The sequence below is a fragment of the Chelonoidis abingdonii genome, chromosome 4 (genome assembly GCF_003597395.2).
Source record: "Chelonoidis abingdonii isolate Lonesome George chromosome 4, CheloAbing_2.0, whole genome shotgun sequence".
Taxonomy (NCBI): Eukaryota; Metazoa; Chordata; order Testudines; family Testudinidae; genus Chelonoidis; species Chelonoidis abingdonii.
The window spans coordinates 66,113,908-66,138,338 of record NC_133772.1 but is presented as its reverse complement, the minus strand read 5'-3'; the positions used below and the strand labels follow the sequence as shown (position 1 = coordinate 66,138,338).

General features: G+C 39.4%; 1 protein-coding gene across 2 annotated transcripts in view; it reads left to right on the top strand.

Moving 5' to 3' along the window:
* NAV2 (neuron navigator 2) overlaps nucleotides 1–23,243 on the top strand; it is a 364,005-nt gene extending 340,762 nt beyond the window's left edge. For both annotated transcript variants that reach the window (XM_032794565.1, XM_032794560.1), the window contains 12 exons: nucleotides 516–669; nucleotides 2,001–2,160; nucleotides 2,648–2,748; nucleotides 4,139–4,234; nucleotides 4,643–4,811; nucleotides 7,085–7,320; nucleotides 8,345–8,499; nucleotides 9,010–9,081; nucleotides 9,248–9,444; nucleotides 9,879–9,997; nucleotides 18,182–18,382; nucleotides 19,620–23,243. In XM_032794565.1, the coding sequence (XP_032650456.1) occupies nucleotides 516–669; nucleotides 2,001–2,160; nucleotides 2,648–2,748; nucleotides 4,139–4,234; nucleotides 4,643–4,811; nucleotides 7,085–7,320; nucleotides 8,345–8,499; nucleotides 9,010–9,081; nucleotides 9,248–9,444; nucleotides 9,879–9,997; nucleotides 18,182–18,382; nucleotides 19,620–19,745 (1,786 nt within the window). In that variant the 3' untranslated portion in view covers nucleotides 19,746–23,243. The remainder of the gene's footprint in view (nucleotides 1–515; nucleotides 670–2,000; nucleotides 2,161–2,647; nucleotides 2,749–4,138; nucleotides 4,235–4,642; nucleotides 4,812–7,084; nucleotides 7,321–8,344; nucleotides 8,500–9,009; nucleotides 9,082–9,247; nucleotides 9,445–9,878; nucleotides 9,998–18,181; nucleotides 18,383–19,619) is intronic.
* Nucleotides 23,244–24,431: the final 1,188 nt, after the last annotated feature.

The following is a 24,431-nucleotide window of genomic DNA, read 5'->3' as shown; positions in this document are numbered from 1 at the left end:
TACGAATATGAGATCCATTGTCACAAATTAGAGGAAAGTAGAAAAGGTTGAGGGATTTTATAGCCATAGTTGATACACTCAAATTTTACCTCTTTATATGTATTTTATATCCGTATATGATAATTAGAGAGAAAATTGGCAGAATTTGCAAGGATTTTATATCAATCAATATTCAAGAATTGGAAGAAAAGGGTGTTCTAATGTTAATATCAGATAATTAGATGAGAAAATCTCCAGGGATAGCAAATCAGACATAGATAACTAGAGTGACAATGGGGCAAAAATTTATATCAGTATTTTAGAACTGAGGAGAAAGTGGGTCAAAAACTTCTATGTAGAACTTTATCTATGTCATCACTGGTGCTGTAAGCAGCAACTGATTTTTCTTCATCAAGCACATCTTGCTGAATCAGGGGAAATTGTTTTTGCTTTATTAATTAAATACTCTGAAACAGCATTTGAAAGTAATGCTCCCAAGCTCTCTGGTTAACTGACTGTTTTACAACCTTTCCCAGTATTTCTGAATGTACTGACAGTGAAGCTGAAACAGTCATGCAGTTACGTAACGAGCTAAGAGACAAAGAGATGAAACTGACTGATATTCGTCTGGAGGCCCTTAGCTCTGCCCACCAGCTAGACCAACTTCGGGAGGCTATGAACAGGATGCAGGTAGGAATGGGAAAAAACTAAAAAAATTAAAATTTGCTTTTATCTGTTAAGGACTGAGCAGTCCACCATGCTACTGTAAAATCAAGGTCCACTGATGCCTCATGGCCATTGAAGATCCCATGGCTCTTCTTACCAATGTAGACATGGTAACCCACGCCTCTGGCATTGTGCTTTCAATCTTACAAGCTACTTGTTTAAAGAAATCACTTCATCCACCACCAGTGTTCATTTAGCCAATTGCCATGCTCTACTCAGAGGTGACTGCATGTCAGTGGGGGTGGGGAAGCGATTTGTAGTGTGCCTTGGGAAGCTTTTGTCAGAATGTAAAGGATTTTCATTGGACAAACTTGCAAAAGCCTTACACTTAACGGCATTTTTCTTTCTGTCTGAATGTAATACAATAATGTTTGAATGCTGCATCCAATCAATTCAAACATTTCAGGGAATATTCTAGGCATCAGTGGCAAGAATGCTGTTGATTTGGGGGAACAGTGAAAATTCAAAAGAAGGAGATGAGGGACAGTATTTCTAAGTTGAGTGTGAGGCCTTTGCAAGCTCGGCCAACTAGGGTGGTAGGGCTAGGGAGAAATAGTCGGTACAAGGGGAAATGGGGAAAATGTACACAGACCCTGACATGGTGAGGAGGATGTGGGACCCTTGGAAATGGAGGGAGGACTCCTACAACTGGGGGCACACAGCCCCTGCTGTAAGGGAGATTGGGGCACCCTGAATCGGAGATAGAAAATGGGAGACACACAGAATCCCTGGTCTGGGGGAGATTGCGGAATCCTGGTATGGTAGAGGGGTGAATGCACACAAAGCCCTCAGCATGTGGGACAATGGCAATAGAGTGAAAGGGGATACAAGAACCTCTGGCAGGAAGGGGAGATTGCAGAACCATGGTACAGGTGGAAGGGGGAATTGGGACACATGTTGAGCCTTTGCCTTGAAAAGAATGGGGAACCCAGGAGTGAGAGGAGGGGAAATGGAGAGCCACACATAACCCCTGGCAGGGAGAGAGATTTCAGGGAATCCCAGAAATATAGAGGGATGGGAGGATGGCACACAAGGAGCTTGTAGGATGGAATGGAGAAACACAAGGAGCCCCTGGTGTGTGCATACACTTGGCCTACAGTCTCTACAAAGTCTGTGCCCCTTAGACTTCTTAGTATGCAGGTTTTTCAAAGGGATTTTGAAAAGTGCATCTTATTAAACATCTGGGGTTTATTGTTTAGATATTTTAGTTAGTTTCTTGAAATTTATACTTGCAGCCACTCATAAATGAATTGAGGTAGCATGTACAGTCTTTTCTACTGACTTTTCTTTTCAAGAGCGAGATTGAGAAGTTAAAAGCAGAAAATGACCAGTTGAAGTCTGAAAACCATGGCATCTGTAGCAGGGCTCAGTCTCAGGTTTCCATTTCATCCTCTCCAAGACAGTCCATGGGTCTCTCGCAGCACAGCCTGAACCTCACAGAGTCTACCAGCCTTGGTGAGCATACTGTGAAAGGCAAAGGGCAAGTTTTATCCTGTAGTTGGAATGTTCACTTTGGTTAACCATGAGAAACAGAAGAATAAGGTTTGTTAATGGCTATGGTGTGGATACGTATCAGCCACTGGGATAAACCCTTCTATTAGAATGTTGTCATACTTCTGTTACACCCTTAAACCTAGCTTTCCAATTATGACCTCAACTATACAGAGTCATGTTCAGAGCCATTTAATTGTGTACATTTGCTAGCATTATATTTTATAGGAAGGAAAATATGAGGTAACTGATGGTAATTTTCTGTGACTTTCCCTTTTTGAGAATTGTAAGCAGATTTGGGAGGGATGTCACTAACAATATTCTCACGTTATGCCTCTATGCACATGAGGTCTAAGCTGTGTTCTGTCACAGTGTAACAAAATTATTGGTGTAATGCTCTTCATTGCTGTCATTGTAAAACTAAGAGACTGTTGATATTTGCCATTCACAGACATGCTATTAGATGACCCTGGTGATGGCTGTGCCCGGAAGGAAGGAGGCAGGCATGTTAAAATACTTGTTAACTTTCAGGATGAAATTAAATGGAAGGAGGTGAGTTGTGTTCTATATTAGGCCTCTACATCCTCCCCTCAGCTTTGAAACATAACTGGGTTGGGGTTTGATCCTGAACTCCTGACTTTACTGCTTGGAATCTGTTTTGCATTTTTTTTTGGCAAATATTTTAAAATTCTCTTTGCAGTTCTCCAGTTCTCATACTAATTTAGCATTCAAATCATTCTGTTAAGATAGGCAGTAAGAAGAGTGGCCTGCCTCACAGCAAAACTAATGGATTCAGTCTGAGGAGACCCAAAGTTTGTCATTCCATCCCAAATTGTCTACATTTATTCCAGGCTTAAACACCTCTATCCCCTGACCTCCAAACACACCTGGTTAATTTTAAACTGATTAAACAACAAACACATTTCAAGTATTGTGCATTGCAGTCCTTTTTAATAAGCTTGTAGTGCATGTGTAAATCTGCTAAATTGCATTTACAGAGCACCAGTTAAACCAAATCTTTGAGTAGCTGTTCCTTAATAAACACCTATTTGAGGGATAGTTTGTGTCACTCACACATGCATGTATAATATAGGGTGACATGAGATCAATCAAATAATTGGAGATGCAGCTGAGTCAACAGATCTGCTTTCCATTAAATGCCAAATGTACTTGAATAAATTCTATGGGGAAATTAATTCACCAGGGATGCACCCATGCATAAGCAAATTAACTATAAAAATGATTTGTTTAATTCTATTTGACTAGACCTGTGTTCATGGTCAGAAAAGTAATTAAATAGAAATGGTATCTTATTACACTGATGTGTCTTAGAGTCATATCTATTGTCTTTAATGACAACAACTATTGTTTCTTCTGTTAGCAGTGCAGATCCCACACAGTTTTTGCAAAACAAGTTGGTTTCTATTCTCCCTTAGACAATCATGGACAAAATTGTCAGCTAAATTCTCTTGGTATAATCTTTATTGCCAACAGATACAAAGAATCTAACTTGATTTTCAGATCCCCGGTGGAGTTTTCAGAAAAGTTGAGGGGGAAACTTTTTTCACTTGTAAATTGAGCATATTTGATCTGCAAGTTATTGAGAAAATAAATATGGTACCACAATCTCATTTGCTGATTATAATGGCTATAATTTTCTTCTTGCTAAACTCTACTTCCTGATATTTAAAACTTCTGATGGATTGACTTTTAAGTGCTCTCTATATTAATAACCATTATTTTAATTGTGCATTTAACATTGCAAAGACTATTCAGTAGACTAGGGAGGATTTTGGTATGGTTTTCAAAATTTACCAAATGTTATAAAGTAGAGAACAACTGTGGTAGAGAGAAACCAGGATTTTAAACAAATCATTTACTTTGGACAGTCTCACATCATTAGCTTTCTTTTCATTTTAATTAATACATTTGTATGCATTAGGATTCCAGGCCCCGCCTCTTCCTTATTGGCTGCATTGGAGTCAGTGGCAAGACAAAATGGGATGTGCTGGATGGGGTTGTTAGACGGTTATTTAAGGTAAACAGTGACAATTTACTGTGTATTTGAATCTTCCCACTCAGTAATAAATATTATCATAGTTAACCATACATCTGACTACAATATCTTGTCGCCCTCCATGGAGACTTGGATTTGCATATTGGTCTGAATGCAAGCGTGGCTCCAGGGAGCACTGAATTCTAATCTTGGCTCAGACAGAGGTGCTGTGTGACTTGGGGCAATTCAATTAACCTCTTTCTACCTCAACTTCCTTGTTTGTGAAGTAGAGATAACATTACCATCCTACTTCAGAGGGATTAATTAGATAATGTTTGTATAGCACTTTGAAAATGCAGAGCACTACCTAAGTGGTGGTGGTGTGTGTTGTTATTGTGACATACAACCATCAGGGCAAGTAGATTTTAGAAGTTATTTTTTTCACCCCAGGAATATATCATTCATGTGGATCCAGTGAGTCAGCTAGGATTGAATTCAGACAGCGTTTTGGGATACAACATTGGGGAAATCAAACGCACGAATAGTGCCGAGACACCTGAACTGCTGCCCTGTGGCTATCTGGTTGGTGAAAACAACACCATCTCAGTTACTATCAAAGGTAATTATACTTGATCCATCCATTGTAGTTCTCAGTAATTATATCTGATAATGCCCATGGTTTTAGGAAGCTCAGAGAATCGGAGAAGTTTTATTACATTTCTTCTTCCCTGTCTCTCGCTTTAAGCCACCTGTACCTTACTTCTTCAGTGACACTTGTTAATTTAAGCATTAGACTCTGAAGAGTTTTAGGACATTGGGCCTGTACCCAAATTCAGTATCACTATATCTGCTTAGTCCTGTAATAGTAGTAATAACAATTGCACTTGCAGCAGATTTCATCCTGGATTCGAAATGCGCCTTGGGCCAGACTCTGATACCCTTACTCTTATTGGTTAGCACCTTTCTCCACCAGGGCCTATCAGCTTCAGTGAAGTTGGGTCACAGGTAGAACCAAGAAAAGATCCCAGGATTCGTCATTTGAACTCTGTTGCATTTGTTCTTTCCTTCCTTCTTTCTTCCTTTAATTGGCTGGGGTGGGGGGAGGGGGAGGAAATCTTCTACATTTCTTTTGGCGACTCATTCTGTCCCCTCCCTCTCTTCAGATCTGTGCCATAATCAACTTCCTTCCAGGTGAGCTGAACTGTATGGGAGTCCCTTTATTGGCTGACAGTGCTGCTCATTTAATCAACCAGAGGTGCTATTAAGCAACAGAAAATGTTCTCTTCCTACCGCATAAAGGACTGATTAGGCTTGCTGTTACGAAAAAGAGGGACCCAGGAATGGAATCAATTTCTCTTTCATGGCCCTACACAGAAACAGTACCATTAAGTTACCACCACAGCCTCACCTGTGTAATTTAGTGCTGGTGTGCACTAAAACTTCTGAATTACGCTTGAACATAGTATTGTTTGAAACAGTATTTTGTTAAGTGCACCAGAAGAGTCTACACGGGCCAATGAATATGCAACACATTAGTGCACTTTAGAAATCACGTGCCTGTGAAGCATGTCATCCCACAGAGTAGACAAGCCGTTAGTGTTAATATTTGCTGTAAAGTAGGAAAAACATAATCACAAAAATACTGAAACAGTTCAGTTTATTCAGGTTTATCCAAGAACCAAGACATTCTTCTAAAAGCCCCACAGTACAATTTGAATGAAAATGTTGCTTGAAAACTTGTCATACTAAATAAGCTATATATTAAGCTTGTAGTAGCTTTGCTTGTTCTTTGTAGAGTCATTTATGATATACTTATTTTTATTTTAAAAATTCTATTTTAATCAATTAGTGGGAAGCCAGTAATTCATTTATACCTTCCAGATATAGAGTTGTGCATACAAATGTTTGATCTTGTAAGTAATCAGTCAGGTGCTAACAGTTCTCTCAGCCACTGATGTGCTAGCATGCCCTTTCCTTCAGTTTATTTTTAAGTTTTACGTGCTTGCCCTGAGCCAGTTCTGCCTAAAGTGACTGCTGACATTGCACAAATGCTCCTCTATGGAAATTTTTATGCCTGAAGCTGTGTCTATCATAATACACAGAAGGAGTTTAATTTCAAATGGTTTGGATGTTTGGTGAAGACAGGGGGATTTGATGATAGATAGGTTTGTTCTGCAGAGCAAAAATAAGTGCCTAAATTCTGGGTAAATGTATCTCTTTCCATGACTGTACTTCACAATGAAATGGCCTGTGAATAGATTTGTCTACAACAGAACTGGAAGCCAGGCTTTTTACCCAGCAGTTCTGATAGACAAAATAATCTTTCACTGCCCCGTGGTGGGGGAAATCCAAAGAATGGAGATGGCTCATGGCCATATAGTTGAACCAGAAATTATATCTATGACCATTTGTCCAGGGCAGTACTTAAGCAGCACAGTCTGTGTTGGCTAGTCTGGGAGCTAGAGAGCCAGGATTGGTCCCAGTAAAGACAGTTGTTATTCAATATAACTAACTGATTCATGACTCTTCTCTACCATGAGAGATGCTGTAGTGTAGAAAGGGAGTGTTCATCTGGGTTAGGGAAGGTTCTGCTTATGACTGGTGTGGGTGGAGTCTGCAACTTCTGAGTGAAGCTTTTGGGTTGTTTCCTGGTATAACTGGCCACAGGGTCACACACACAATCAGATTTTCTATTTTAGATCAGTGCTTTCTTTTACCTTTTAGATCTAATTTAGTCTAAACTTGGTAGTTGAAATACATACATTTTTCTCAATGGGAACTGATGTTTTTGCTACTTAGAGAAAAGTTTAAAACCCCTTTAAAAAAAAAAAAACTTTTAGCAACTTTAGCAAGATATGGATCCCCTGAATGATGATGATTTTCTAAATGCAGGTATCTGTGAGAACAGTTTGGACTGTCTGGTGTTTGAGTCACTGATTCCAAAGCCTATACTTCAGCGATATGTCTCTCTCTTAATGGAACATAGACGAATTATCTTGTCTGGGCCAAGTGGCACTGGTAAAACGTACCTAGCAAATCGTCTTTCTGAATTTATGGTACTTAGAGAGGGCAGAGAGCTGGCTGATGGAGTTATTGCAACCTTCAACGTGGATCATAAGTCCAGTAAGGTGAGGAAATGGAAACTATCTTTATAAAAACGCTGCTACTATGTTCCAGAAATGAGGGATTCAGCTGTTAAACTTCAAGTAAATATCAGTAAGCTACTGTGATATAAAACCTTTGAGAGAGCTATTGGGTGCCTTGGAAAAAAAAAAAAGATAACAGTATAATGCCCCTCTATATTGTATTAACATAAAAGCTAGAGTGGCTATGTGCCCACAGATAATAGCAGCAGCATTTTTCTATGTATACCTCTGGTAAGGTTTGTAGGTAAGAAAACAAAGCCGTCCTGCCAAGCTATGTATGTGATGGCCTCAGGGGGAGTAGAGAGTCCTTTGGAGCAAAGTGCTGGGAAGTGTGGTCACTAGCAACTGATATAATTTGGGGCATCCTGTTTAATGCACACTTTAGAGAAGATGAGAGCAGCCTCACCCAAATGTTCACCAGTGGCACTGAACTCATCCTTCTTTCATGCCATCATCCAAGCCATCTAACTTCTGCCTTTGCAAATGAGCATCATGGCCGGGCTCATTCTCTGTGCTGTAGTTAGTAACAGAATGGCAAGAAGATGATCAAACATGGCAAGCAGCTGAGGTGCACTGCTCCTTCTGCAACTTTCTTGCCTGCTTACCCAGTATACGGAGATATGAGTAAGTTCTTAAAACATCTCAGTGCTCTGTGTAGCATGGCCAAAAACTGTGTAGTGCAAGGTGCTTTAGCAAAAAGGCAGACCATGCCCCCTGGCAATCCCCAAATAGGCTTCCCAAACAGGACTCCTGGTACATCTTTGAGTCTGTAACACCCAAAAGTATTCAGATTAAAACAAAAGTTAAAAGTAGAAGTCATATGATTACTCCACTTAGAACAATTTGACCTCTTGTGACTAAAGCAAAGCAGGCTATGTTATATTCTTTATCAGGAGCATTTCTAGAACTGAATCCAACAGTCAACTAGCAAATCGTTTTTCTCTGTTATCTGGGTTTCCAAGGAATAATATGAAAACCAGCTTCCTCTTCTACATATACTTTGCAGGAACTGCGTCAATACTTGTCCAACCTGGCTGACCAATGTAATAGCGAAAATAATGCTGTGGATATGCCTCTTGTCATCATTCTGGACAATTTGCATCATGTTAGCTCCCTAGGAGAGATCTTCAATGGGCTTCTGAACTGCAAGTACCATAAATGGTAATGGGATATTAGACCCACACTTCAGACCCTAAAACAGATCCTTCCACAGAGCCAGACGTATACCCCGATCAATAAAATAAATTCTAGACAACATGTATCAGATTATTTTTAATACTATGATCTGAGACAGCTAGAACTGATTCTGTACGCAGAGTCTAGTTGCATAGAACTGTTAAAAATGTATATATGTGTATATATATGTAATAAAAATGTGGTAAAGTATTTGGGTAAATTGTATTCATCACACACAATAGCCTTTGAATATTAAGAACCCAGTTTCAGTGACGGCCTCTATTTTGAGGTGTTAGTTTTGCACCCACAATTCATTGCAGGCACAAAAATGTTATACCTGCAGATAAACTGCACTGGTACACTAGGGCCTGGAGTAAACCTAGCTGAATATTAAGGTTGTAAAGGTCTTAATTTGAAAGTTACTTATTAAATGTGTTTGAATTATTGCCTAGAAATGAGTTTACAAATATTGATTTGTTCATTGTTTTCTTGTAGTCCGTACATTATTGGCACAATGAACCAGGCCACATCCTCAACACCTAACCTTCAACTACACCACAATTTCAGGTACTGTATGTAAGTTGCCAGATTACCTGATGGTTATGGTTCTACTGCTTAGCTGAGAATATAAAGCTAGATGGGATGAACAAAACCCACTCAGGACCTACCCTGTCATTTTGCTACTCTCTAGAATAATAGTTAAATCTCTGACACTTCTCTTCTTCTGCTTTAGATGGGTGCTATGTGCTAACCACACTGAGCCAGTCAAGGGCTTTCTTGGTCGTTTCCTGAGACGAAAACTAATTGAAACGGAAATCAGTGGTAGGATGAGAAATGCAGAACTGGTTAAAATCATTGACTGGATTCCCAAGGTCTGGCAGCATCTCAACAAGTTCTTGGAGGCTCACAGTTCCTCTGATGTTACTATCGGTGAGAACTGAGAATTTGCATTCTATCACAAAAGCATTCTCTGGCATTCCTGAAAGGATAGATTCCTCATACTCCACTGAAATTAAATAACCACTTGGGGGTGGAAATGATTTATAAAAGCCACATTTTTGGACTGACCATGCTATCAAGCAAAACTGTACCAGGGGTTTATAATAAATAGATTGCAGACATAAAGGAGTTATTAAAATTCTGTTTGTGAACTCTGTAATTGATTCCTTCTTGAATACAATGCAGTATTGAGGTAATTCAGGGACTTTCAAATTATCTCAAAAAGAGTAGATGCTGACATTTGTGCATTTCTTCTCATTTCTTAAGTTACAATCTCCAAAGAATTTAGAGTTGATGTTTGATATTGCTTTTGAGTTGACTGCTGCAGACCATGTTAATGATGAGACTTTAATTTCCCCTTCCAGGTCCACGGCTCTTCCTCTCTTGTCCAATAGACGTGGATGGTTCTAGAGTCTGGTTTACTGACTTGTGGAACTACTCTATTATCCCATATCTTTTGGAGGCAGTCAGAGAAGGACTACAGGTGAGGAAGTCAAATGTGAAACCTGAGTAGGGTTTCTGTCTAAATAGCAAGGAGATACTGGATGCAATAGAACCACATTAACACTTTCCTCTAGAAACTATTTGAGTTTTAGGGTAAAATTTTAAAAAATGATTTAGGCATTAGGAACCTAAATCCCTTTTGAGTTTCAATGAGAATTAGGCTTCTGAGTGCCCTAAACCATTTTCGAAAATGGGACTTAGGCTTTTAAGTTTTTTAAGCACTTTTGAAAATGTTACTCCACATCTAAAATACCATACTTGAAAGCAGTCATTTACAGTATTATCCCTAATTTTCCGTCTTAAAATTACATGTGATTTTGCAATATGTTTACTGTGGCCAGTGAACTCGCAACCTTTAGCTATCTGTCAGCAGAGAAACTAAGCAGCATGGGGAGAGATTTATTGAACAAATGTTAGGATCTTTCTCACAGGCACTTTGTCTATTTTTTTTCTCAGTTCAAGTGATGAAATATTGATTGAATTTCTTGGCAGTGCCTCCGGGATTTGTAAATAAACCTTCATTAACTCAAATTTTAGCAGAGTTATTGAACTTCCTGCACTTAGCATTTGATTAAAAACTCAGGTTCTCCTGCAGTTTTAGAAAGCTGGGATAGTACTGGCACTTTTACCTTTTATGGGAGCCAGCATGTCTACGGCTAGAGCAGGGGGGTTGGAGTCAGGAGATACAATTCAGTTCAAGATTGCTACTGACTTGCTGTGTGGCATTGGAAAAAGCACTTGATCTCTTTGTACTTCAATTCCCTTTTCACAAAGTAGGTATAATAAAATACCTACCTCACTCGGGTGTCATGGCATTTATCTAATTAATGGTAGTAAAGTCTTGCAGGTGTGTGTGTGACAGTGATTGTTCCACAGAACAAGCTTTTTATTAAAAATAATCAAACTCATTGCATTTAAATTTCATGGAACAACTTACAGATGTTCTGCTGGCTAAGATAATTTTTAGAATGTCAGTGTCCCTGTAGTCTTCCCGTGCCCCTCCCAACTTTCAAACTAAAAATCAGCACAGTCACATTAAAACCAGGAGGGATGGCAACACTAGGTTTTCCATGTTCCTAGATCTGATCTGGATTCCTTGGTAAGGTGAGTTTGAACGTGTGTTTTAATATACCAAGGTCCTACGTCTAGGAACAAAGAATGTAAGTCACACAAAATGGCAGACAGTAGTATCCTGAAAAGGTTTTAGGAGCAATGGTAGATAATCAGCTGAAGACCAGCACCCAATGCAATACTATAGCTAAGATGGTGATCATGATCCATGGAGGCATCAGCAGGAGACTGTCAAGTAGGAGTTGGGAGGTAGCATCACCTCCCAGTACAACATTAGCAAGATCATTGCTGCAAAGTTGTGTGAAATTCTCGTGTCCACATTTCAAATAGGATATTGAAAAATTGGAAAGGGTTCAAAAAACAGCTACATGAATCATTTAAAGTCAGGAAAATATGCTTTATATTGAGAGACTTGAGAAGCTCAATCTATTTAAAAAAGAACAGGAGGACTTGTGGCACCCTAGAGACTAACAAATTTATTTCAGCATGAGCTTTCGTGAGCTACAGTTCATGCTGAAATAAATTTGTTAGTCTCTAGGGTGCCGCAAGTCCTCCTGTTCTTTTTGCACTTACAGACTAACACGGCTGCTACTCTGAAATCAATCTATTTAGTTAATCCTAAAGAAGGTTAAGAGATAATTTGATCATGGTTTACAAGTACTTACATGGGGAAGGGTTTTCTGGTAGTAGATGGCTCTTTAATCTAGCAGGAAAAGGCATAATGAGATCTAATGGCTGGAAATTGGAGTTAGACAAATTCAGACTAGTAACCAGGCACAAATTTTTAACAGTGAGGGTTGGAACAATGTAATCTAGGGATATGGTGGATTCCCTGCCACTTGAAGTTTCTAAATCAAGACTGGATATCTTTCTAAAAGGTATACTGGAGCTCAAATAGAAATTATGCGCTGGATACAGAAATTATTAGGCCAGAGTCTATGGCCAATGTTATGGAGGAGGTCAGACTAAGTGATCCTAATGGTCCCTTCTGGCCTTAAAATTTAGAGTGAAAAATAAAATTACATGTAACACTTGTTAAGAATCATTGTTTCAGTTTTCCTCAATAGTGACCTTCCTTTTTTTCTACTTCATGATGTATAAAGGAAGAATGGTTTGTGTTTAAAAATGATAAAATAGTAGCATTTTTTCTGGTGAAATGTCATCTCTATATTAGAGAGCCAGTTCTTATCTGCATTGGAAGAATGATTCTGTGGTAACTGGAGAATTAGTGAAGTCATGACACCACAATAGACTGAAAACAGAGTAATTGACAGGAAGAAGCATTTTTAGTTGTACTGCGTAAAACTTAGGTTTAATTGTTAACATACATTTGACTCCAGTGCCTGAAGAACACTGCAGAGAATGCCATTGTTAAAGATACAACACAACTGGCCCTTTGCTGAAGATGAGAAAAAGCTCGAGCTACCCACCTGAATCCCCCAGCAAATTTTCTGTCCAAACTACAGAAGACCAGACTTATAATTTATCATTGACTTTTTATATTAAATATTTAATTTAATATTATTTATTATTAACTTTTATTATTTATCATTTTACTGTGGTAGCCCCTAGAGGCCTTGAGCATATTGGGGACAATAGTTATAGGCACTGTGCAGTATGTGATAATCCCTGCCCTTTGCTTACTTAATATTCCTGATGCTTCTAAGATAAAAAAACAAACAGACTAAAGGAACTTAAAAACAAATCTCTTTGTACCTCCCAAAGAAGGGGAAAAAATAAAAGTAGAGCAACCTCTTCTTAAAATATCCTTTACAGGTCACCTTTAAAGCAGGAGAGTGGGAGCCAGTAGAACAGCTTTTCTTCTTTGGACAGGTGACTTAACCTGTATGTGCCTCAGTTTTTTAATCAATAAAATGGGATCACAATATTCATATATGTTGCAAGGCTGCCTGTACTGTACTTTGAGTGATTCAAACCAGAGTTGTGTAAAGCATTGGAACGTATAAAAAATGAAGAGAGAATAGCCAAACCTTCCTGCTTCCTGTTTTTGTTTTGGTTGTGCATGCTATCTATGGCCCCCTTACAGTCGCTTACCAAGACTAAGGGTTTCCATTTTCTTGCTTTTGGCTTCAGTGTCCTTTTGTCTAGCTTCCTGATTTCTTTTTAAACCCTTATGATGTTGAGCTTAATTATATTAATGGCTCAGCTTACTCCAAACTTTTGTTTCCTTGTGTCTGAGGATATAAATTATGACTGCAAGCCTCAGAAAATAGACAAGATTGTTGTAATAGTCACAGAATTTAAGGCCAGAAGGGGCCACCAGGTCATCTGATCTGACCTGTACGGCATAGACCACCAGTACCACCCAGCACCTGCCCACTAAACTCAGCATCCGAAATTAGAACAAAGTATTACAACCTACAGGAGACTAGACTGTTGTGTGCCATAAGGACCAAGGTACACCAGTGTCCACAGCCTCTGCAGTGGCAGGAAAATGATTAAATGAGCGAATCCCAGATGATCCTGGCAAGTGATCCACACCCACATGCTGCAGAGGAAGGTGAAAAAATCCTAAGGTCACTGCCAAACTAACCGGGGGGAATTCCTTCTGCACCCCACTTATGACAATCAGACCCTGAGCATGAACCAGCCAACCAAGCACAGGAGAGACAAAAAGCTCAGTGCTGCCTCAGAGCCTTGGCACATCCTGGTCCCATCTACAGCTGTGGCCATTTCAGAATACATTTGAGGAATGGGGGGTGGAGAATCTTTTCCTGACCCATGCAGGTGGCCAGCTGAAGCCCTGAAGCGTGAGTTTTTAGGAACATAAGGCATAAACTGGAAGTGAGCCCCAGATCTACTGAGCCCTGCCCTTCACCATCACAAGCAACCCTGTCATACAATCACACTCATAAATGTGTCCTGGTCTCTCTCAAAACTAATTAAGTTGTTTACCCCCACATCTCCTGTTGAGCAGCTTTTCCAGAACCTCGCTCTTCAAAGGGTGAGAAATCCTCTTCTACTTCCCAGCGCACATTTTCAGAGCCAATTTATACCCATGTGTTCCTGAGGAGAAAAATGGTGCTAGAAATGTATGTTTGACCCTGGCATCTGTCTGTCCCGCATACCCACAAGTGCTCCTTTCTGAACACATCTTGTTACATGGAACCACTATCAGAAAGGAACAGTGAAGTCCTGATTTCAGTCCAGTCCCAGTGATTTATGGGGCTGGACATGGACTGAATTAATACTGTATTTTTTTTATTGCCATTTAAAGACCCATTATGGGTAAAAGGCATATGGGCCAAGTGGATCCTTTTAGCGACTGTTCCCATTGAACTTGCTGAGTCTTGATTTTGGCTCTATACCGTAAAGCAGGGATGTGAAAGTGTGAAAATCCATCTCTCTCCCTCCTGTTCTTGTTATAGGCCACAGCTAGAGCAAATAGGAGGTCTCAGAATACCTGCTTCCTGCCAGTCTGGTACATTCTTCTATGCTTTATCTTTGGCGCTTGTGCATGTTAACTAGGAACTGCCACCTTCTAATATGCACAGGGGGGACATTCCTAGTCACTCTGCAGGGTAAGCATCTGCAGAGGTTGCAGGAAGAAAATGTTAGTTCCTGTCTTGAGTTTGCTGGAGATATGTTTTTCTTCTTTTCATCCCAAAGCATATTCACAGACACAGGGAGAAGTACAGCATTGCCATTCATTTCTGTCTATGGCTTATTAAGCCAAACCTGGTTATGTCTTTGCATACAGTGTCCCACCATCTAGTTGATGATCAGCCTCTATGTCTGTCTGACTTTGGTTGTGTTTGCATTATTTTCTTTGGCACCTTATCTCTTTGTCTTCTGAGCATCCCTACCATCGTAATCTTTTTCTATTGCAGCCAATCCCATATCCGAATTTCACATCCTACTCTCCTTCTAACTTCTTCTGTTGTCTTAAAATCATTCAGTTTTGCAGATTCCCTCATCTTTACTGCCCCCAGCCTTCTGCCTGTTTCATTTAAAGCATCTGCTTTCAGATCATAGAGTAATACTGTTAGTACACTGGTTTGGTAGCACACTGGAGATATGGTAGTTACTTAAATAGGAAATGCACTTACTATATAACTATTTTTCAGAGCTGGACTAGGAATTAATGGAAAGATTTGTCTTTTTCAATAGCCAGGAGCCTTATGTAGAGTTTACAAATCTCTTCACTTCTTAGCAGCTTAGCAGCTGTGATGAATGCTCCATATGTTGAGGAAACAGATTTAAATCTGTTTACCACAACTTACAGTGAAACCTAACTAAATGATTATGAAGAATATTTTCTTTTTGGGAAGGGAGAGATGGATTTAAGTCTGACTGGCACCACCTACTGGACAACTGTGCCTGCTCATTTGATCACTTCGGCATAATTTCAGAATGGAATAAATGTTAGCATTTAAAGCAATTAATCATTGCATAATTTCTGAATCTGCACTTGGCTGCCATATACATAAAAATCTATATATATGTACACCACCATTGCACATAAACTTTAAACTCCTCGGTGGCTCCAGTGCAATAAGCCACTTGGCTCATATAATTTGATAGGATCGGAATCTTCCAAGAAGGAATTAGTCTGTTTGCTATATATGCATCTTTGTAACAAAGTCTCCTGTTATGTGATGTTTCTGTGGAGTTTGTTGTATTTATTTCTGTATTTATTCAGGGCACCATTCAGCCACCCTTTCTCAGACTGAGTAGTGCCTTACTCCATCAGTAGTCTATTTTTGTGATGTTCTTTCAGTCTGCAGGATCAGTAACAGAACTGGACCTTTGGCTATTAAATCTTCCTGATCTAATTCACCATCACAAACACAAGCAAAAATTGAGAAAACATTTCTCAGTTTATAATGATGTTCCCTTTAAGTACATTAATCTCAGTGAGCACATTTGTTTCATTGGAAGCTCATTTTAATCATTGTGCTGTTTCTTCCACATAGCTAATGGCATTCAGACACTATTGTCTTGGTGCATAGTTGGTGCTAATACTCCCCATCGCCATCCAGGAGAACTACATTTGATTCTCTAACCAGGCCACTGGTTGGGACCATTCTGGATTGTTCTGGAGGCAGCGTGCTGGACTAGGAGGGGAGTAGTTGTCTGTTGCTCCCAGTGCCATCTACAGTAATAACCAATATAAAAAATAGCACTGATAGGCTTCAGAGTTTGCCCTAATGAGCCCTACTTGGCCAGCAGCCTCAATGATAGATAAGTGGGTGAAAGTTGGAGGAAACTGAGCTATTCTTGAGCTCTGAAAGAGTTGGCAAATCCCTTTATCCTCATCACTTCTGCTAAAGGAAAGGTACTTCCTCTTTATAGGAGCTGATTAGTCACTGAACAGCTTTTGTGACAATTATAAAGTAGCTTTCTCGTTCAGATATTGTTATGTCTTTAGTTTCCAAAACTGACAGAGGGGTATGTCCAGAAATGCATGGAAAATCTGTGGTCTTGATTTTTCTCCTCACTTATCCCAGTGTAAATCAGGAGTAACTGCACTGAAGTTAGTGTGTGGAACTGGTATATTAGTCTCTCTGTCTCTTTCCTCATTCATTCCTCTCCAGTTTCACCTATTAGCGCTTAATATATGGGGTTGTCGATCATTGCTACTTTCCAGACTATGATATGAAAATCAACAAATTAATCTCAAAATTATATTTTACTTTATTTATGTCTTGGTTGGTTGTGAGGAAGTCTGTTCAAGACTGTAATTATTTTCTGGAAAAATACATTTAAAAACTCAGTGTTGGGTGAGATAGACTCTGAGAGACAGAATGCTGACTGAGGATGTAGGGGCCAGGACTTCAGGAATTCGGCTTCAATTGAGCTTTCTAAGAGCATTACGGAGAATGGGTTCATGGCTAAATATCCTTTTCTTGGCTTACTTTTGCATTCTGTATTGTAAACATTCTTGGGTTGAGGCTTTGTTCAGATGTCTGGAGAATAATCTAAAATGAGAGCCTTGGGCTTAATCTGGGAGAATCTCACAGCTCAGCTGTTTTTCAGCTTTCTAAAATACCAACATCAGCCATTTCTGTGTGTGGAAACACATTTGCCTTCATCATAAAAAGTGTTCTTAATGTCAATAAAGGGATTTGGGGTGAGGGTTAGCACTAAGTTATACCCCGTGGATCAAAGGCATTCAGATGTTCTCATAGTACAACCGTGACCTCCTACTGTGTCTTATTGCTTCACTCATCACTGTACACCATAAAGGGGAATCTGAATCCTTTGAGCTCAGGTAACAAAGAGCAGCTACTGAAATACAGTTCCTGAAGGGCAGTCAGCCTAGAGCACCCTATAGCAGAAATGAAAACCTGAAGATCTCTTTTCATTTGGCGTCTGCTTTTGCAACCCATGTGGATCAATAGTGAGTTTTCATAGATCAAAGAACGTTTATTTAAAAATAAAACAAATGCTATAGCTCAGCTGCACTGGCTGTGTTTTCCTGACCATTACGTTCAAATCAAAACACCTTTCTGAAGGTGTGTGTGTTTTGAGGCTGATCACACGGAGCCGGATTCTGCTGGCTCTCTCGCTAGTGTGAGCACAGAGAAAGTCCAAAAGTCCATTGACTTCAAAAAGTATTTCTTTGGCATTCATCCCCATAGTTTCTGATTAAAGGCATCGAGCAGCTACACTTGTATGCTCTAGCAACATACTGCAACTTCTTGGTGACTTTGAAAGCAAATATTTGGTATCCTCCTGCAGGCAGGATATGTACACTGGTGACTTGGATTTTGTATTTTGCTTATTTAGTCCAAAAGAAATAGGAACAGAGGAGTGGTGCGCTCAAAGTCTAAAGCAAGATTGTTTGTTCTCAGGTTCCCTTTCTCCCCAGTTGGTGGCAGATTTAAGAACGTTTGTGGTCTCAAAGGAAATGCTCAGCCTCCTCTGAATCAGTTACCATTACATAGCTAGAACTTCACAGTCAGAGTAAGAAGGATGAAAGTCACACCCTGTTTGGCCAGCCTTCAGTCGGAGTGTTTTCCGCACTGAAAGAACCATGACACAAGAGTTCACTTTGATGAAACTAAAGTAGTAGATCCCATTATATTACAGAAATATGTTAAGAGATGCATTTGCTCTTGTTTTCTAGTTGTATGGAAGGAGAGCTCCCTGGGAGGATCCAGCCAAATGGGTAATGGACACGTATCCCTGGGCAGCCACCCCACAGCACCACGAGTGGCCTCCATTGCTGCAACTGCGGCCTGAAGATGTTGGATTTGATGGGTACTCAATGCCACGGGAAGGTTCAACTAGCAAAGTTCCCCCAAGTGATGCTGAAGGAGATCCTCTGGTAAGTTCTCTCATCTACAGCTCCAGAGCTAATTAGGATAAACTGTACTTGCTAGGGGGAAAGAGAAATAGGAATGAAAGAGTAAGTGACAAGTTAAGAGTGTTAAATGTTTTAGAATTGCAAGGAAATGTTTCTTGCCACAGAGGACAGTCAGCCTGTGGAATGCAGTGCCACAGGAGACCAGTGTCAGGTGTAATTCTGCCAGATACAATGAAGGAGAATACTCAGATCTCCTAGTTGTGAGAGTGTAGCTAAAATGGCTATAAGAATATGAAGGAAATTTCATCCACCTCATGTAAAACTTTACACAATAAACTGGATGCCTTTTGCATTTTTCTGGTGTTTGTGTGTATATATAAAGTATGCAAATACATGATTTAATAGAACACATTAGTATAATGTTGTGGAAATTCTTGACTTAACCTGCCTGGCCAGGATCACATGATAGCCATGTCACTATGATATTGAGCTATTTTTCTGGTTCAATTGCTGCGTGAAAATTGAGGCTTACATAATTGGTGTCTAATTTATTAATCAGCAAATAACGTGTAAGTGTATGGAATCCAAGATTTTAAACATTGTACACAATATATACAACAGTTTAAGCTTTGAATTTGCTTGCTAATGCACATTTTAATATAAGCCTGATGGTAACACTAGTTCATGCAGCTTTCTTTCCTAGTGAAAAGTTATTGCAATAATTGCTTGTTACTCTTAAACTATTGTTTGGAATCATGTACATCTCCAAAATAAGTTGGGTGTATTGAAGAATCACCTTAGATTTCCACTATGTTATGCACACATTCACAGAGATGTTATCATCTGTTGTCTAATTTAATAGATCTCTTTTTCTGACCTGTTTCTAGAAATACAGAATTCTAGTTAATGTATATTAACACTGGTTAGTACAAGTGGTTGGGAATAAGGAGCTGTGGAATCTTTATAGCTATTCCACTGACTCTGTGTGTGACCTAGAACAAGTCATTTAACCGCTCTGCATTTCAATCTCTCATTGGAGGAGTGTAATAACAATTGCCCGTCTCATGGAGTGCTGTGAGAATTGCTTTACATTGGGTATCCAGTTTGAGAGTCTCAGAAATAAATATCTCAGTTTTCCCCTCTCTCTTTCACTGGTTTCACATGAGTGATGTGAGTGCAAATATGACTGTTTTATAGTATTAAGATTCTTTTGTCTCAGCAGACAAATAATCCTTAGCCCTTTTCCGTGCTTTCTTAGATGAACATGCTAATGAGACTGCAAGAGGCAGCCAACTATTCGAGCCCCCAGAGTTACGACAGCGACTCCAACAGCAACAGCCATCATGATGACATCCTTGACTCATCCTTGGAGTCGACGTTGTGATCTTCAGCAGACAGAAAACAGGCCGTTTCCCACTGTTCCTCTCCTACTTTACAAGACTCTTTATCACAAACTAATGAAGATGACTTGTTACTGGACTGGGCAGATGTCTCAGTATTAGAGCTGCAAGAACAAGACACTTTATTTGAGTCAGTCTTGAATGTGGGTGCAGGTAACCCAAACAACTTTTGTACTGTTTTTCTTTTTACAATGATAAGAACTGCACTATGTCTTTGTTTTGTTCTGTTTAGTTACTGTAAGCCCTCATGCCTAAGATACTGAAGACATTTAAAAAAACAAAATACTTCACAGCTATGAAACAAACAGCATTGTGCCATGTACTGTCCAGAAGGAGAGGGTAGGGATGTTTATTGCCTATGTTGCTTCTGACCAAACACTTTTGGGTGAGGGCTGGATTTCTAGTAATCAGCTTTGCAGACTAACCTTAGCTGTGGATAGTTCTGGTGCTATAATATATTGCTTGCCTTGGTAATAATGGTCCATAAAAGGCAAAGCTGCAGGACAGGGAAATTTTAAGTAAATATTAAAATAAAAAAAAGCTGCTCTCCTTGCCAGTCTGAGACCTTGGCTTGCTTTCCTCTATTTCACCATGTGTTTATAGAGATTTACAGATATATAAATGGAAATATATGTACAGTCTAAACAAATCAGGTTTTTTTTCAAACACTGTGTAAAAAAACCATCCTACAGAATTTTAAAGACCAAGTACCTGTTTGATATTCAGGGCTTGATTCTCCTCTTACTTACACCAGTAAAACTCCGTTGACTGTCGTAGAGCTACTCCTGATTTACACTGGTGTAAGTAAGCAAAATTCACTCCTCTGCAGAGGGCCTATGCCGCCTTGAAATGCCATCGCTTGAGTGGAACTTCATAGGCGCATAGGTTCTCTGTTCACCCTATGGATGAGGGTGAATTTCACCCAATTAGAGAATAGTCAGGCCTTCAGTTTTTACCGTTTGTATTAGAATTTTATAGCTGTTTTCTAAGACTTTTTTGTCAAGGATTTCTCTCTCTGACAATTACAACTGCAAAAGGGGTTTGTTAAAGCTCAGCTCTGCAGGCAGTCCGCTGCTACTCTGGTAACATCATTTAGTCTTGTTTGGTTTTTAAATAGCAGAAAGTAGTATTTTGGCAGTTCATCAAAACTGTCTTATCCAGGTCTTAAAAGGGGCAGGGGGGAGGGGCATAGTATCTCTTTAAAGTTTAAAAGTTGCTCATGGGTTATGGCTGAGCTGTGAACCTGGCTCTCTATTTCTCCTCCTCCTCTCCACACGCACACAATACAGTTTGAGTATTAAGGCTTGTACTTCTGTTGGGGAGCAAGAACACCTCACAAAGAATTGCACTTTCCTTTCCTTGGGAGCAAATACATTCAGTAAAGCCACCACACATCAGCTGTCTCAGGCTGTACTCAGCAAGAACCGCAGTCCTCAACACTAATGTGTACAAGCCTTTCCAGCTTTATTTTGGTGCTGAATTTTAAAGTGATGCCTTACTTATTTTGTACTAATTGTATTAATTACATTAGTGCTGTATATTATGGGACTTTATGTAAGTAAACAAACAGGGCTAAAGAAGTCATCTCTTGGAATATAACAACAAATTGCTGTGAATATTGTTTGTGTGAAATACTAGATTTTGTTGAAATGTGACGGTAATAAAAGGAGGCAAATGAGATAACCTTTCAGGTTCATATCAATCTGCAGCTAATAGGTCATTGGATAGCTGTTTATTCAATGGAAGAAAAAAAAATAAAAGCTTTTCTATGATGAAAAATGCCATTGCTACTAAACTACAGAAAAGTGATTGCTGTTTTTTGCAGTGTACAGATAGAAAACTTATTACAAACACTTCTTTTAAGAGCTTGTTAATACTTCTGGGTTTAAAATAATGTAACAGACACAAGTTCATGCTTCTGTGACTCAGTTTGAATGGATAATTTTATTATCCCTCATGACTTTCTACTATCTGTGACTTGACTGTAGTTACTTTTTTGTCTTTATCCAGTGAGAGCTGGTCGTGAATCTCTCGTTATAGCTTTCAAGTCTTGATGATCTTTTTAAAAAAAGAAATTGTAAAAGAATAAGTAAAATATTTTAATGACGGGGAGGGGAAAATCCCCTGAGTTGGTGTCACCGCTTTAACCTTGCTGAACTCTAATTTAGAGTGTATCATTTAAATGACAGGCAAAGTGTTACTCAATCAACCTTATTAAACCAGATCTTCTTACTGTAAAATGAGCTACACTCATATGGAATCATATGCAGCGCGTGCTGATGAGTTAGAGTGATTCATTTCTCAGCAATCTGACAGTTCTGCTTCCCAGCACTGACTTTACCTGCTACTACTGTGAATCTGGGTAGAGACTGAATACCTGAACCTGAGACTGAACCCATGCAAGTAGACCCTTGTGCCTGGGTGGATCTGTTTGCAGGATAGAGCCTAAGCTGACTTAACATCCAGCATTTCTCAGCAAACTTTTAACTGAACAAATATCTTTAAAATTGTCAGATAATTTTTTGTTTTTAATCCTGTGTTCAGATGCAGGAAAGGGGTTCTATCTGATTGACAATTTGGGATACTGTAAAGGAGGCGACTTTGAGTAGGTTAGTCATTTTAGTTTTCACAAAACTCAGTGTCCTTTCTGAAACTTCGGGAAGCAGGGTTACCTGTTATGCACATTTCTTATCTTCATCCTGATTTCACTATAGTTTAGTAAGCTTTGTTTTTAATTAATTTGTTCTCATTTTAAGGCTTGTCCAAAATGCTTCCAATTTTTTTGCCTTTTTTTCTACAAAGTTGGCTTGTTGGGGAAAAAAAAAACAAAAACAAAAACAAGATTCTATGCAACATTCATGTTGAGTTATAAATTGGAAGCTTAAACCATTTATTTTCCTTTAGAACTGCCAAGAATTGTACAGGCCATAACTGAAACATGGAGACAGTTTTAGTTGAGGGTGGGTTTGGCTAGCTTTTTTTTTTTGTACATTTTGGAAGAAAAACCTGTTTCATTGTTGATGCTTAACTTCAATATTATGTGTATTGAATCTTGTCTAAATGTGGCCATTCTTTCAAGAAAAAAAAACACAAAAAAAAGTCTTTGTGGATATTAAATGGAAGGTTGCTGTTTTGATCTAGTTGTTTCCAGTGGAACAGTTTATGAAATATGTTCTATAAGATGTACATTTTTTCACTGTAACATAGAAATGTAAATATTTGATTGAAAGTGCTGCATTTTGATGAATTTTTTCTAGCCATTTTTAAAGAGAAAACTAGGAATTGAGTATTTTGTGTACGGTATGATGATTGCCATCTGTTCCCCTCCCTATTTAATTTTCAGTTGTCATTTAGGATTGGAATTTGCAAATGGTCTGTTTAAGATCATGGACCCCACCCCAGTGTCATGGAAAATAAAGCTGATGATTGTACCAGTCTTAAATTATTCATGATTCAATAAAATTGATACTTATTTATTCAGATTTGTGGTTTTGCTGTAATTTTGTGCCATGTTGATCAAGTGTGTCAGTTTAGTATACTGGCGTTTGGGCTTTTTAGTTCTTTAAAATACATTTATTTTAGTGCTTATGAAAGAATGCTGGCTCAACAGCCCTCTAGACTGAAGCCCCTGTGTCCACAGAACAAGGCAGTGGAAATGAAGTTTTTAGTCCATTTCTCTGAGTATAGTAACATGACAAGCGTCATAAGGGCTTGTCTACACGGGAAAATTTGCCAGGAGAACTATACCATGGCCCAAGGACTATTCACTGTGCCAGGGACCTAGCAAGAAAATCACTCTATAGAATGGTGGGTTAGGCCACTCTAGGATGTAAGAGGTTCAATCCCTGCTCCATTGATTTTATTTATAAAAAATTGAACAGGAAAGACTGAAGCTGTGTCTTGCTACAGTTTGATCAACATAAGTTACATCAGCTTAGAGCTGCCAACTTTTTTATCGCTCAGGCATATAGGTGCTTGTGTCAGCACTGCATGTCCTCACCACAGCTGGTTGGGTCAATAGAAGATACGGTAGGTATACCAGTGTACCTCACGTCACCATCCAGCACTATGCTTCATGGGACATTTTCACTGTGCTGAGGGACACCAGCAAGTCACCCAGGAATTGTTGGGAAAGGGGGGGGGGAGTCAAGTCCCTCAATCTCTCTTTTTCCGTCTCATAATTTTCACACCACTTTTAAAATTCCTACATGCCACTTTTTGAAACTTCAGCATGTACAACTACAACCAAGTGTGCAAGGAGGAAGATGAGCTTCTCACGGATGATGAATGGGTGATGGACACAGTGAATAAAAGTGTCAGGTGGTTGCTGGCCTTCACACAGCAACTCCACATGGTGAATAGGAGCTTCTGGGCCTGAGAAATGAGCGCAGATTGTTGGGTGGCATCGTAATGCAGGTTTGAGATGACAAGTGTTGGTTGCAGAACTTTTGGATGCAAAAGCCCACATTCCTGCATCTGTGTGCTGAGCTTGCCCCAGCCCTCCAGTGCAGAGACACCAGCATTAAAGCAACATTGGCTGTGTAAAAGCGAGTGGTGAGCGTACTGTGGAACTTTGCACAGGTACATTGCTATTGACCAGTGGGGAATCAGTTCAAAACTGGAAAAATCCACAGTGGGGGCCAATGGCATCCAAGTGTGCAAGGCCATCA